The sequence below is a fragment of the Eleutherodactylus coqui genome, chromosome 5, assembly GCF_035609145.1.
Source record: "Eleutherodactylus coqui strain aEleCoq1 chromosome 5, aEleCoq1.hap1, whole genome shotgun sequence".
Classification (NCBI taxonomy): domain Eukaryota; kingdom Metazoa; phylum Chordata; class Amphibia; order Anura; family Eleutherodactylidae; genus Eleutherodactylus; species Eleutherodactylus coqui.
Window position 1 is genome coordinate 168,033,191 of NC_089841.1, and position 13,778 is coordinate 168,046,968.

Here is a 13,778-nt window from a genome sequence, read left to right on the forward strand (position 1 = left end):
ACTAAGTCGAGCAGTTCCACTTTAATAAAAACTATAGCGGTTAGGGTTTCATTCTCGTAGGGATCAGCTAGCATAGGCAATTACTCTCTCATGTCTCGCCTGTTTTTACGTTAGTACTGCTCCTAGACCATAGAGACTGCCATCGGTATGCAGTAAAAAGGGTTGGTTGAAATCATCATATGCTAAGATGGGAGCATTGGTCAGAGCCTCTTTTAATGCTCAGAATGCTTCCTCTCGAGCTTCACCCCATGGGATGGATGGGTTTTTCAGGGCAACAGCTGTTCCTCTTAACAGTTCATTCAGAGGGTCCACAATCTTTGCAAAGTCTTTAACAAAGTGTCTGTAAGACCCTGCTAGGCCAAGGAATGCTCTTAGTTTTTGCAAAGTCTTTACTGGTGGCCAGTAACTAATTTATCCTGGGAAAGCAGAGCCCAATCTTTGGACAATGTATGACCCAAGTACTTGATTTTTTATTTAAGCAAGTGGCACTTCTTTAGTTTAATTTTCAGGATGTGAGCCTGCAGGTGTACCAGTACTTGTCATAATCTCTTCAGATGTTCTTTGAAGGTGGTAGAGTACATGATAGTGCTGTCAAAACAGATAGGAGTGGCCTCAAAATTAAGTCCCCCACACATTTTTCAATTAGCTGCTGAAATGTTCCAGGCATATTGCCCCACAAGTAGGATGAACACTCTTTTGGGTTTGTCCTTTTCTGTGATGGGCACCTGCCAATATCTACTGGCATGATCAAGAGTTGAAAAATACTTAGCTTTCCCCAAGGCAGAAATAGACTCTTCAATCCTTGGTAAAGAGTAGGAATCCCGAGTGGTGTAGGTATTCAACTTGTAGTAATCTATGCAGAACCGGATACTTCCATCTTTCTTCTTCACAAGCTCTACTAGTGCTGCCCTGGGACTTTCACTACCTTGTTAACTCAGATGCTGAATTCGGCAGTCATCCAGATTCTTCATCTGATGGTACCATTTCAGTGGTATCTGTCGGGAATTCATGCTGAATGGTGCAAGCGTACCTTGGAGGTGATCAAGATCTAATCAAGAGATCGAAACGCGTACTCCAGTAACATCTTAAAACCATGATGTTGTGAGCACAATGTATTAATAAAGCAGGAAACTTACTTTTAAAGAAAGTACGAAGCTCCTGTCAGTCATTGCACACTTGTTACAAGCGTACCTTAAGTCTGCTGGAAGGCTTTCTGTGCCAGCTGAAGGGAGGTAGTTTGCACCAAATAACCGGGTCATTTTTAAGTAAACATCTGGTCAAACTCACGTAGAACATTCATGTCCAGGAGCACAGGGATATCCTCTCAGAAGGGTTCACAAACAAGGATTACGGCTTTCTTAACATTGCCCTGCCCTCAAATCCATACTATCTTCCAAGTAATTGCTGTTACAGGACCAGACAGATGATTAGCAGCAGTCAGTTTAATTATGATTTCTCTTTTGGGCTTGATTAAGACTAGAGATGAGCGAGTATACTCGGTAAAGGCAATTGCTTGAGCGAGCATTACCTTTATCGAGTACCTGCCTGCTCGAGATGAAAGGTTCGGGTGCCGGCGTGGGGGATCGGTGAGTAGCGGCTGTCAGCAGGAGGGAGCAGGGGGGGGGGGAGAGGGAGAGAGAGCTCTCCCCTCCGTTCCGCTCCGCTCTCCCCCGCTGCTCCCTGCCCGCCGCCGGCACCCAAACTTTTCATCTCGAGCGGGCAGGTACTCGCTAAAGGCAATGCTCGCTCGAGCAATTGCCTTTAGCGAGTATACTCGCTCATCTCTAATTAAGAACTAAAAATATTTATTGAAGAAAGATTTAGGCATCGCGGTTACTAGCGAATTGGTATCTAAAAGGAAAATGACCTCCATTCCTTCAAATTTAGGCCACAGTATCAGACACCCAGCATCTAGATGTTTTCTAGGTTCTCTGCTATAAAAAGACAACTATCCCATTAGTCCTGTCTGCAAACAAGATGATTGTCCAAATAGGCCCCACACTGGAACCTAAGGACCTGGCTCACCCTAGATGGTAAACCATCCAAGCAGAACAGGACATGGTTGACAACAACACACAAGGGAATGCATACCACACAGAATAGGACTGTTCACATCACATGTTCGGCCCCTTGCACAGACACACAGAACACATCGCTGTTCACACCTACAAAAAAACATGCATGAATGCAAACACAAGGGTACTGGGAGGGAAATGAGGAAACCAGCACCCTCTAGCCAGAGGGGCTGGTATTTATGATCAGTAGACCGATGGTGATTGGCTGGCTGTAGAACTCCACACCTAGCCAGTTCAAACATCTCATACCTGTGAAACTGTGCTCCTCGAGACCCACAGAACTCAAAAGCACAACCTGACAATTCATCGGTATTGGACTTTGATTTGTCACTTTTTGTCACAATAAAGTGTAACTTAGGCTGTTGGTCCACCGTGATTGGACACTATACTTTCCTTTGTTCTGCTTTGCAATATAAATAAAGTTAACACTAAGCATAGTAGTGACTTCACACAGTTGATGTCTCTTGTTATTTCTCTGATCATCGTTAATTAATTTGGGCACATAAGAGAACTCAGATACCAGGAGCTTTATTGCTGATTCTAATTGTAAAGGGGGCTCCAACAATTTATTGGTGGACGATGTGGCAGACTAAGCAGTCCGATGAATTGTTAAACACAGATGGAGGCTGAGCACCAGTAAATAAAAACTGCAATAACTAATAAAACGTGTTTGTTACAACTATTTACTGCTACATTAGCTTATGTCATGGTGCAAGTCAAGGATTCAACAGTCTGTTTAAGTGATTTCTCTCATGTAGGAATCAAATGTGTATATTTTGTTGTTCTGAGTATATATTTTCTATTAAGATAGAAACAGTAAGACCCTCTTGTAGACTTGTGTGTGTTTATATAACATCCCATCTGTTAGAAGATTCACAGACAGGGCAAGGAATTTATGATCTACAATTGCCATGCTATTCCCCTCCCTATGCTATGATACAGAGATAACTAGACTTGAGCTGGAATGTAGTGGCTGATCTCAGTAACCTTGTGTGCCTTGACAGACAGACTTCTAGAATAGGGAGAAATCTCTTGTCTGGTAAATCTGGGTCATAAGAAATAGAGCCTATGGGCAAAGTTGAATAATTAGACTTGTTTGTAATCATAGAGGAGTGCACATGAATAACCTGTACAAATAAATGTAACACATTGTGAAATTGATCTGTGCTGGATAGATGTACATTGTGTCGAAGGTTGCAGTCTCATACTGGTAGCTTTGTGTTTATTCAGTCTAAGGGTGCATTCCCACGAATGTATATCGGCTCGGTTTTCACGCCCAGCCGATATACGTCGTCCTCATGTGCAGGGGGGGGGAGGATGGAAGAGCCAGGAGCAGAAACTGAGCTCCCGCCCCCTCTCTGCCTCCTCTCCGCCCCTCTGCACTATTTGCAATGGGGAGAGGCGGAACGGGAGTGGGGCTAATTCTCGGAACTTATCCCCGCCCCGTCCTGCCTCCTTTCATTGCAAATAGTGCAGAGGGGTGGAGAGGAGGCAGAGAGGGGGCGGGAGCTCAGTTCCTGCTCCTGGCTCTTCCATCCTCCCCCCTGCACATGAGGATGACGTATATCGGCTCGGCGTGAAAGCCAAGCCGATATACATTTGTGGGAATGCAGCCCACGGGTGACTACCCACTAGAGTTCTTTTCCGCTGCAAATTCGCTGCATTTTTTTTCCAATTGTCAATGGGACTTTCTAATGTTAAAAACGCAACGCAACATAATGCAACTTGCGTTTTTGGTGCATTGCGTTTTTAACATTAGAAAGTCCCATTGACAATTGGAAAAAAAACGCAGCGAATTAGCAGCAGAAAAAAAATGCTAGTAGGTAGTCACCCTAAGGGCTACTCGATTGCTACAACTAGAGTCTCGGGTTCTGGACTAATGGATTAAAAGACTTTATGGAAGTTTCTGTTAGGTAATTATTTGACATTGCAGCAAGGATTCTGAATTACTGGAATTCCAAATTAATGGATTAAAAGACTTTAGGGAAGTCTCCATAAGGGGTTTTCGCGTTAAATACTATTGAAGACCTATCATCAGAATAGGTCATCAATAGTTGATCGGCCAGGGTTCATCGCTCGGGACCCCGACTGATCAGCTGTGCGGGCGCATGCTGTCAGTGCCACAATAACATAGAGGTTGGAGCAGAAGTCTCCGCGCCAACCTCTGTGTTGTGGCCGGCACTCGTAACTGCAAGCATGGCTCTCATTGGAATCAATTGGAGCCGTGCCTGCAGTTACAAGCGCAAGCCACTACATGGGAGGTCGGCACGGAGGTTTCCGATTCAAATAATAATAATCTTTATTTATATAGCACCAACATATTCCGCAGCGCTTGCGGTCAGAGTGGAAACCTCCATGCCGACCTACCTCCCATGTAGTGGCTGACGCTTGTAACTGCAGGCACAGCCCTCATTGATCTCAATTAGAGCCGTGCCTGCAATTACAAGCGCCAGCCACTACACGGAGGTCGGTGCAGAGGCTTCTGCTTCGATCTCTGTGTTATTGCAGCGCTGACAGCGATGGACCCTGGCCGATCAACTATTGATGACCTATCCTGATGATAGGCCATCTATAGTATTTAACTGGAAAACCCCTTTAAGTAATCACTCAGGGAATTATATAGCAGCTACAGCTGGCAAATATCTGAGGGACAAAGGAGATGATCCACTGGAGTCAATGCTCAATTATTCTGGCAAATGGACACTCCAAGAGTGCCCAAAAAATTGGAGTAAGCCAAAGACTGGGTGTCTGGATATTGATAGATAAAGAAAATTTGTAAGTGATTGTAAATGATCATGGATTCAGAATGAAGGGCTTTGTGTAGAAGTCCCTGCTTGGAAAGATATTACATTTTAGTCAGAGCATGTAGAAATGAGAAGAAAGACAGTGATGTCTGTTATACAATTCTGTTACTTGCCTAGGAAGATTTATTTTTTATTTTCCAATGTCGTCAAGAGATAAGGTACATTCTAGCGGGAAAGGTGTGCTCTAACTAGGAACACAGTATAGTTAGAAACTGTATGTTGGGAATATGTGTGAGTTAGTAGGCTGTGATATTACTGCACAGAAGATAGGATATGATTTTTGCTAAATGAGAGAGAGATATAGACCAAGGATTGGAGATACAAAAAGATATTCTGCTTATTCCCGATGCATTCTGGGAAGAGTTGCTGTGAGTGGGACGATTGTTGGGATTAGCTGTGTGGGCCGATGGTCGGACGGCTTCCAGTCTGTGCGGAATCCACGCAAAAATAGAGCAGGCTGCGATTTTACCTCCGCGAGGGGAAACCGCAATTCATTCCCACTCATGTACAGGAAGAATAGATTTCCCGTAGCGTGCTATGGATGGCATTTGCTCTGGATCAGCCGTGTGGTCGCCCACCATGGATTCTGCAGCAAAAATCTGCCAGTGTGCAGGCGGCCAAAGGAAGATGAGGATTTTTTTGACACAGCAGAAGTAATGCTAGTTAGTAATCGCTGTGATTGGTTCATCGAGCGCTGCAGTAATTGGCTGAGCTGAGGCGCTTAAGAACTAATCAGAGACAGAGCTTCCTTGAGGGGGGATTTTTGAACCCCTTGACCAGGAAGCGGTGGCTAAGCACTACAGACAAGTGCGGCGGAGTGGACAGCACCTGTTAGGTAATTTTATTGTTTTTTTTATGCAGCTAGGGCTTATTTTAGGGACAAACAGTGGGACTTCCTACTGTAAAGTTGCATCACACTGCACGAAAACCACGATGTGATGCAACACAAAAGAAAGGCTCCATAGGGAAACATGGGCTACAAAACATCGCAAATCGCGGCTGTATAGAGCATGCAAGAGAAAAAAAATCACGGCAATGTAGCAGCCTACAAAACATCGCTCATGTGAAGGATCCCATTGGAAAGCATGGGCTTCACATACACGCGATTTGTAGCACTGGCACATCGCAAGAAAATCGCACAATTTTGTCGCCCGTGTGAAAGCGGCCTTAACGATCAGTGTTTAAAATGCATGATATATGCATGAGCCCTGCTGATTTTTATGGCTGCTAAAATTAAAAGAAGGGCGCGATTCTCGTTCGTTGTTCAGTCATTGGCTGGGTTTAAACTGAATGATTACACTAGTCCACAGCCATTTTGCATCTGGTGTGTGATGAATTAATTCTTATGGATTTTTGGATGTGGAATCTGAAATTTGCCTTTGGAAACGATGTATCACATAAGGTTTTTATGTCATTTAGATTTATTCTATTTTTTTAAATGGTTTTTGTGTTTTCTGTGCTCTCCTTTTCTGGTGATTTATGTATATACAATTAAAGCAGTGACTATACTAAACTCTTTATTTGGATGGATAAAGTTCTTTAAATGGGCTGTGGCTGAGCTTTCTGCACCCGCCTGTTCACACTCTGCAATCACCTGCATGGACAGATTCTAGGCATTGGTACGCAGAACAGGACATTCCATTTCTGTGTCCATTTCCTCAGACAATGTTTCATGTAACACATTTTTATCAGTACAACCTCCATACACGTTTTTCTTAAACGCTAGTGCACATTGCGCAGATTTCACTGCATCATCCATATTATGCGGGTCACATGACTTTGCAATGACCTTATTGGTCAGCAAAAGCGTTATAAACCAGCAGCACCTGGCAAATAGTTTGATGCAAAGAGGATATCCACCACGAGAAGATTTTGAAGAAAACAGCGTATCTTTATTATGTATCCCAGACAAAATAAAAACGGACAGCAACATTTCGGCTGAAAAAACAGCCTTTGTCATGACCTTATCATATTTTTGTTCTGTGTCATTTCTAGCAATTCCTTTTGCTATAGACATATCCTGCAACACATTTTTAACACCAAGTCCATCAGTTTTTACAAGTCCATGCTGCGCCCCGTTATCAGTCCGTGGGATGGTTTCACCACCCCACAGGCTTATGTGTCCTGAGGAGCTGCAGTGCCACAAGATATGTAGGACCTTGGACTCAGTTCACACCATCAGTCAGTGAAGCTCCAGCCACCAACTATTCAGAGACTTCTTTCTGCCTCCACTGATTATACTGCGGACTTTGTAGAAGGCTGCACATCATCCTCTCCCTCCACAACTGCCAAAAGTACGGAAAGTCTCTGCCCAGAATGAGCTCAACTTTTTGCTCTTCACACTTCATAAGTCCAAATGATACAGTTCCATACAAAGACCAAAAATGAACAAGGACAGTCTTACTAGACTCAGGACCTGTCTTGAGGAATGGCAGTACATCAGGCATTACCTTGGAAACCTCCAGTTCTACCAGCAATGGGATTCCCACCAACAGCATTTCACGTGTCCTTATCTCCAGCTTCACTGACTCCTGGCCAGAGGGCATGTAGTGGCTCAGAGTTAGTGGGGCCTCTCCATAATGTTATATGTCTGTCTCGTGACATTGTCTTGTCAGTGTCTTAATTGTGGAATGCATCAGAGTTCTGTGTATTGCACCTCTGTCGCACTGAATGGGTTTATGTCTGGAAAATGTATCATATAGTGTGTTATGTGACCTTGTTAGATATATGTGTTTGCAAGGTGGGATGCAAGTCAGTCTGAGTCTGCTTCTGGTTCTTCTTGCAAGAGACAGCTAACAAGGGAGAGAAGTCAGTGAGTGAACCCCACAGACATAGATTGGTCTGTGTGTGGAAGAAGCTGACCGATTCCCTTCTGTTTGGCCTAGGACCAGTCTACCCAGGATATGCCAGTGCTGTCATGTGAAGTCAATGGAAGCCGTCTAATCCACGGACCGTGGAATTAGCGAGAAAGTAGAAATTAAAAATAAAGAATGTACTGCGTATGTGCACTGTCCGGTGTATCTGTAGACCCGGAAATAGAAGACCCAGACAGGTCACGCAGTGTCCTCGTCCGCGAGCGGGGTCCGATTTAACTGCAGGCTCCCACATGCAGTATCGAATTCGCCCGTGGACATGAGGCCACAAACTTGCTCTCACCCCCCTTCCCGCTGTCAACCATTGGCACTGCACTGCACAATATAAATAAATAAATAAATTAAAAAAAAAAATATATATATATATATATATATATATATATATATATATATATACATACATACATACATACATACACACACATACATTTTTCCCTTCCCCCTCATTTTGGACCGACATAGCCGGGTTCGGCACAAATATCTCCTAACGGTGAGATTAGATGGGGTTAGGAGAACATGCTTGTATTTAGTGAGCCTGGCAGCAGAATGGTACTTAATTGTAGTCTGTTTGTGATGTACTTATCAGGCTTGTTAAGCACACAGGTGTCTCATTACTGTCTTAGCATCATAATTCAATAATATTCAAATAAGTAAAACCCAATATATTGAACATACCATGTACTTGTGTTGTGCATGCATCAAGAATATATATGTATGTATATACCATGTACTTGTGAACACTATACTTTCCTTTGTTCTGCTTTGCACTATAAATAAGGTTAACACTGTGCTGGGTCTCTCCAGAAAGAGCACAGCAGTGACTTCACACAGTTGATGCACCTTGTTATTAATTAATTTGGAAACATAAGGGAACTCAGATTCCGGTAAGCTTGTTGCTGATTGTAAATTTAAAGGAGTACTCCTTTTTAAAGGAGTGAAATCTACTATGGATCCGCCAAACTGTGCAGCTTTTGATGAAGATTTTGGTGCACATCCCCGTCAAAATCCACCATATTTAGATGACCGCATATCGGCTCAGTTTTCACGCCGAAACAATATACAGTGTCCTTATCTGCAGGGGGGGAGGATGGAAGAGCCAGGAGCAGGAACTGAGCTCCCGCCCCCTCTCCGCCCCTCACCACTATTTGCAATGGAAGGGGTGGAGGCGGAGCTAAGCCCCGGGACTTAGCCCCGCCCCCATCTCGCCCCTCCCATTGCAAATAGTTCCTGCTCCTGGCTCTTCCATCTTCCCCCTCCCTGCAGACAAGGACACCGTATATCGGCTCGGCGTGAACACCGAGCCGATATACGGTCGTCTAAATAAGCCCAAATGTGCCGTCACACTGGCGATAAAATCGTGCGATTTTTAGCGAGATGCAAGAGTGACTTAAAATGTGGAATTATGAAATCAATGCTTTTCAATGGTTTTCTTTACATTTGAAGATGTTGCATGAAAAACAAAATCGCAGCATACCCTATCTTTCTGTGATGTGCGATTTTTTTTTTGCCCATGTTTCCCCATGGAGCCTCCTTTTTATCACATTGCAACATACAAACTTGCGATTTTCATACGATGTGATGCATTGTTAACATTAGAAAGTCCTATTGACTTTCACAGCATACTCGCGCAAGAAAATCGCAAGTGCCAGCAATGTATTTTTGAGAAAATGTAGCGCTGACGCTCAAGAATCATGGTAAAAAAAAATGCAATTTTGCTGTGATTTTCCCAGCGATATCACGATTGCCCATGTGAAACTACCCTACATGTCTGGGTGAGATATATACCCAGTCCAGCGCTTTACCCTTCACCTGTCTACATACTATAACCTCAGAGCCTGTGTGCTGCCAGGTGCAAAAATCAGCCTAATTTAGCCTTCGGCGCACGTGCAATGTGCCAGGGAAGTTGCAGTGTAGACACCTCAACCCGTTGCTCGTGGCTGCCAGGGGCAGATGTCCAGACAGTACATGCATGGGATTTCCCCGTAACTTGCGCTAAAGTTCACTACAGGTGAAAGAGAGGATCTAGTAGAGGGTGTGTACATAATGTAATGAGCTCGTTACTTGGGACTCTGATGAACCACCCGTGCCTGGAAAGAAGGGTATTTGCATACTAGGTACTACATTATAAGGCTGGTTTCAGATGAGCGAATTATGGACACATTACCCGTGTCCTGGCCTGACCCAAACTCAGCGCGTCACAGGTCTCTACTTCGGGTCAATAAACCCCCCAGCTGGGCTGGGACAGATCTGTGTTACAGACACAGAAATATTCCAGTAATACACTCCTTTAAACCGGTGTTAATGTAAGTTTTTAGGCTGATGAGCCTCCTTCTGTACACAACTATGTCTGGGGTGTACCAGTAATTATTAGGAAATTATAGTACCAGCGTTTCTGGTGGCACACAGCTCTGCTACATGGTACATCCATTATGATGCCCACACATCACACACATACAGCTCTACTCCATCCATCCTGACCCCACACATCACACAGCTCTGATACATCCATCCTGATTCCCAGACATTACACACACAGCTCTACTACATCCATCCTGATTCCCAGACATTACACGCACAGCTCTACTACATCCATCCTGATTCCCAGACATTACACGCACAGCTCTACTACATCCATCCTGATACACACACAGCTGTGGTACATCCATGCTGATTTCCAGACATCACCAGCTCAGCAGACTCCTGGATACAGTGATCAGCCCCTGGTCATGTGATTCCTGACTCCACCCACACAGGTGATCACCTGACAGTAACATTATCAGAGGTGCCTGCTGTCGGCTTAGCCAGTATACAGTACCAGGGTTCATACAGGTTTTTAAAAAAAATTTCCATGGCAAAATCTTGATTTTCAATGACACACATAGAGCTCTAAATACACGCAAAGGTTTAGGTTGATTTCACACAGGCGACAAAATCGCACGAATTTCTTGTGATGCGACAGTGCTGCAAATCGCATGAATGTGAAGCCCATGCTTTTCTATGGGTTCCTTCACATTATTGATGTTTTATAGGCTGCTACATTGTGAGAATATAAAATTGCAGTATGATCTATACAGCCTGTGATTCGATATGTTTTGTAGCCCATGTTTCCTATGGAGCCTTCCTTTGTGTTGCAAATCCTACTATAAGGCCTCATGTCCACAGGGAAAATCAGGCCCGCCGCGGATTCTTCATGTAGAATCCGTAGCGGGTCCCTCCTGCCCCGCGGACATGAGGCCTAAAAATCAGAATAAACTCACCTGCTCCGGACGATACAGATCTTCCTTCCTTCACGGCCGGATCTTCTTTCTTCGAAAGAAGATCCGGCCGCGAAGAAGGGAAGAACCGCATCGTCCAGAGCAGGTGAGTTTAATTCTGGTACGGGTCTCCCGCGGATCCGGACGGCTTCCATAGGCTTCAATAGAAGCCTGCGGGAGCCGCCCCCGCGGGAGACCCGCACTAAAATGGAGCATGTCCATTTTTTTCCCACACGCGTATCCGCGGCTGACGGGAAAAATGACATCCGCAGGTATTTAACTACCTGCGGGTGTCCAATGCATCCCTATAGGGCGCAGATCGCGTGCGGCAGAAACGCTGCGGATTTTAAGCCCGTGGACATGAGGCCTAAAAGTCCTATAATAAGACCTGGCTGCTTAAAAAAAAACAAAAAAAAAACAATACATCACCTAAGAGGCGCTCTCAGCTCCACCTGCGTCTCCTTGGCAGCTCTGGCAGACTTGTTTGTAGTTTTCAGTCAGCGCTTCCTGGTTTGGAGTTTCAAAATCCCCGCCTCAAGGAAGTGCTGGTTGTGATTGGTTCTCGAGCACCGTGGCTCAGCCAATCACTGCAGCGCTCGATGAACCAATCACAGCTATCAGATTGACTGCAATGGAAGCCGTCCATGCGGGGCCCGCACTAGAATAGGGCATGCTGCGATTTCCCCCCCGCAAGTGGAAAATTGCAGTTGATTACGGCTCATGGACAGGAATAAGCGCTTTGAATGGCATATCTATGGGCAGTATTTGCTGCGGGATCCAGAGGTGAACGCCCGCTCTAGAGGATTATTATATAAAAAATGATTCTCTTTTAATCGACAGATCAGATACAGAGATCACACCTGCAGCAGGTACCACGTTAAGAGACCGTCACGTTCGTAGGTTTAGCGGCATGAAACAGTGACTCCGGCATGTAAGTGTATATACCATGTATTAAGCACACAGTAAAGACACTTTGAAACCAGGTTTTACAAGGGACACTTAAAAAATCTGTAAGGTCTAAGTGAACTCTTGTTCTGCCAGTAATTAACCCAAACATTACAGAATCTAGACCACAGCTACCACAGAATTACATTAAGCAAGTTTGCCAAAAGTTGTTTTTTTAACAGACTTTACTCTCAGATAGAAAACATCCTGGAATATTTTGACAACCCAGCTCCTCTGATTCTGTTGACCCCCAACCATCCTCACAGCTTTTAGCATATGAACTGCAGTCAATTAACTTAAATACAGGAAAACGTCATCTCTCAGTGATACGGGTGAAAAAAGCACCAATTTGACTCTTAGTAAGATTCAGAAAAAATTCCATGACATAAACAATAATCCATGGCAAATTAGAAAATTCCATGACATTTCCAGGTATTCCATAACTTTCATCAAATTCCAGGTTTTCCAGGACGTGTATAAACCCTGAGTATTTTCTGCCAAACTGCACAATGGCTCCTCCCACAGCAGTGATGTCACCACAGGTCCTTCAGCCGCCGGATCTCTGTGTTGGCGGTAGGTCGGTGTCTCCCATTAGGCCTGCTGAGTTGTGTCTGATATAATAACGGCTTAGGCTGCCTGTCCACAGGCGTTGTGGTATCCCGCGGCAAATCGCCACCGCGGGAGCCGCCACCCGAGAGCAGGAGCCAGCAGACAGGCTCACCGTGGAGATCTATCTGTCAGATAGGCTCACCGCGGAGAATCGCGGCAATTTGCAGCATGCAAAATGGAAAGCATGCACTGTGTTCCCCACGGCCGGATTATCGCCGCAGGGAACACAATGCAAAAGCGTCCTTGGACAGGCAGCCTTAGTTGTATTCTCATTTAGTTATTTTTGCCCTCCCCTTCCAAGAGCTCTAACTGTGTTGTTCTTCTGTTGGTCGGGCTCTGTGTTTTATATATACCTGCGATGACGTCACCAGGGGGCGGAGTGAAGACGTCATCGGGGCGGAGCATGAGAAGCGCACACATACATACATACTGACAGGTGCTCATTAGTAGTTTGATTAAGAATGATTTTAATTGCTACAGCACAAGTTTAAGGTCCAAAATCCTGAGTTCTCTTTAAGGGTTTGTTCACACTGCTAATTTGCTGCTGATTTTGTCACAGATTTTGGTGCAGACTGAATTTAAACTGAAGGGGTTAAATCTGCTGCAGATCTGCAAGGTCCACAGCAAATCCGCTACCTGTGACGGTATGCAGAGAGCAAATCTGGATGACAGGTTCCCTTTAAAAACAGAAAAAAAGTATAAGTCCTTCCTTCTGCAAGCCTCTGAAGTTCTTCCTTCCGTTACTTCTCCCACCAATAGGCTTATCACTGTTATAGAGGCTGCTTACGGGCAACTAGGATTCCATCCAATGGAGAAGCAGAGATTTAATCCTTCCTGCGCCTTTAAATCCAGGCCCCGTCCAAGCAGGAGGGAAGCCCGAGCAGCAGCCGGCAGGACTGCGGTATCCCTGCTATAAGAGAGCCACTATCACTACCTGCACACAGCCGCCTTCTGACAGATGTCAACGTGCCGACCAATCAGCGTTCAGTAGGCGGGGATCCCGAAACCAGGCTGTTCCGCTTGACCAATGGGAGAGCTTGGTGGGCGTGATTCCGTGCGTGATGAGGGCGTGGTCTAGCGCGGCGTCCCCTCTCCCGGAAAGCGTCGTGTGACGTCGGTGCCGCACAGGAGCTGCGGCGGTCGCTGCGGAGGATGGTGCTAATCAAGGAATTGTGAGTGCGGGCGCCATGGCAGCGAGCGGCGGGGGCCGCAATGCCG

General features: G+C 45.2%; 1 protein-coding gene across 1 annotated transcript in view; it reads left to right on the forward strand.

The window, feature by feature from the left end:
- Positions 1–13,628: 13,628 nt before the first annotated feature.
- PITPNB (phosphatidylinositol transfer protein beta) overlaps positions 13,629–13,778 on the forward strand; it is a 44,181-nt gene continuing 44,031 nt past the window's right edge. The window contains exon 1 of the mRNA XM_066603688.1: positions 13,629–13,732. Coding sequence (XP_066459785.1) covers positions 13,713–13,732 — 20 coding nt within the window. The 5' untranslated portion in view covers positions 13,629–13,712. The remainder of the gene's footprint in view (positions 13,733–13,778) is intronic.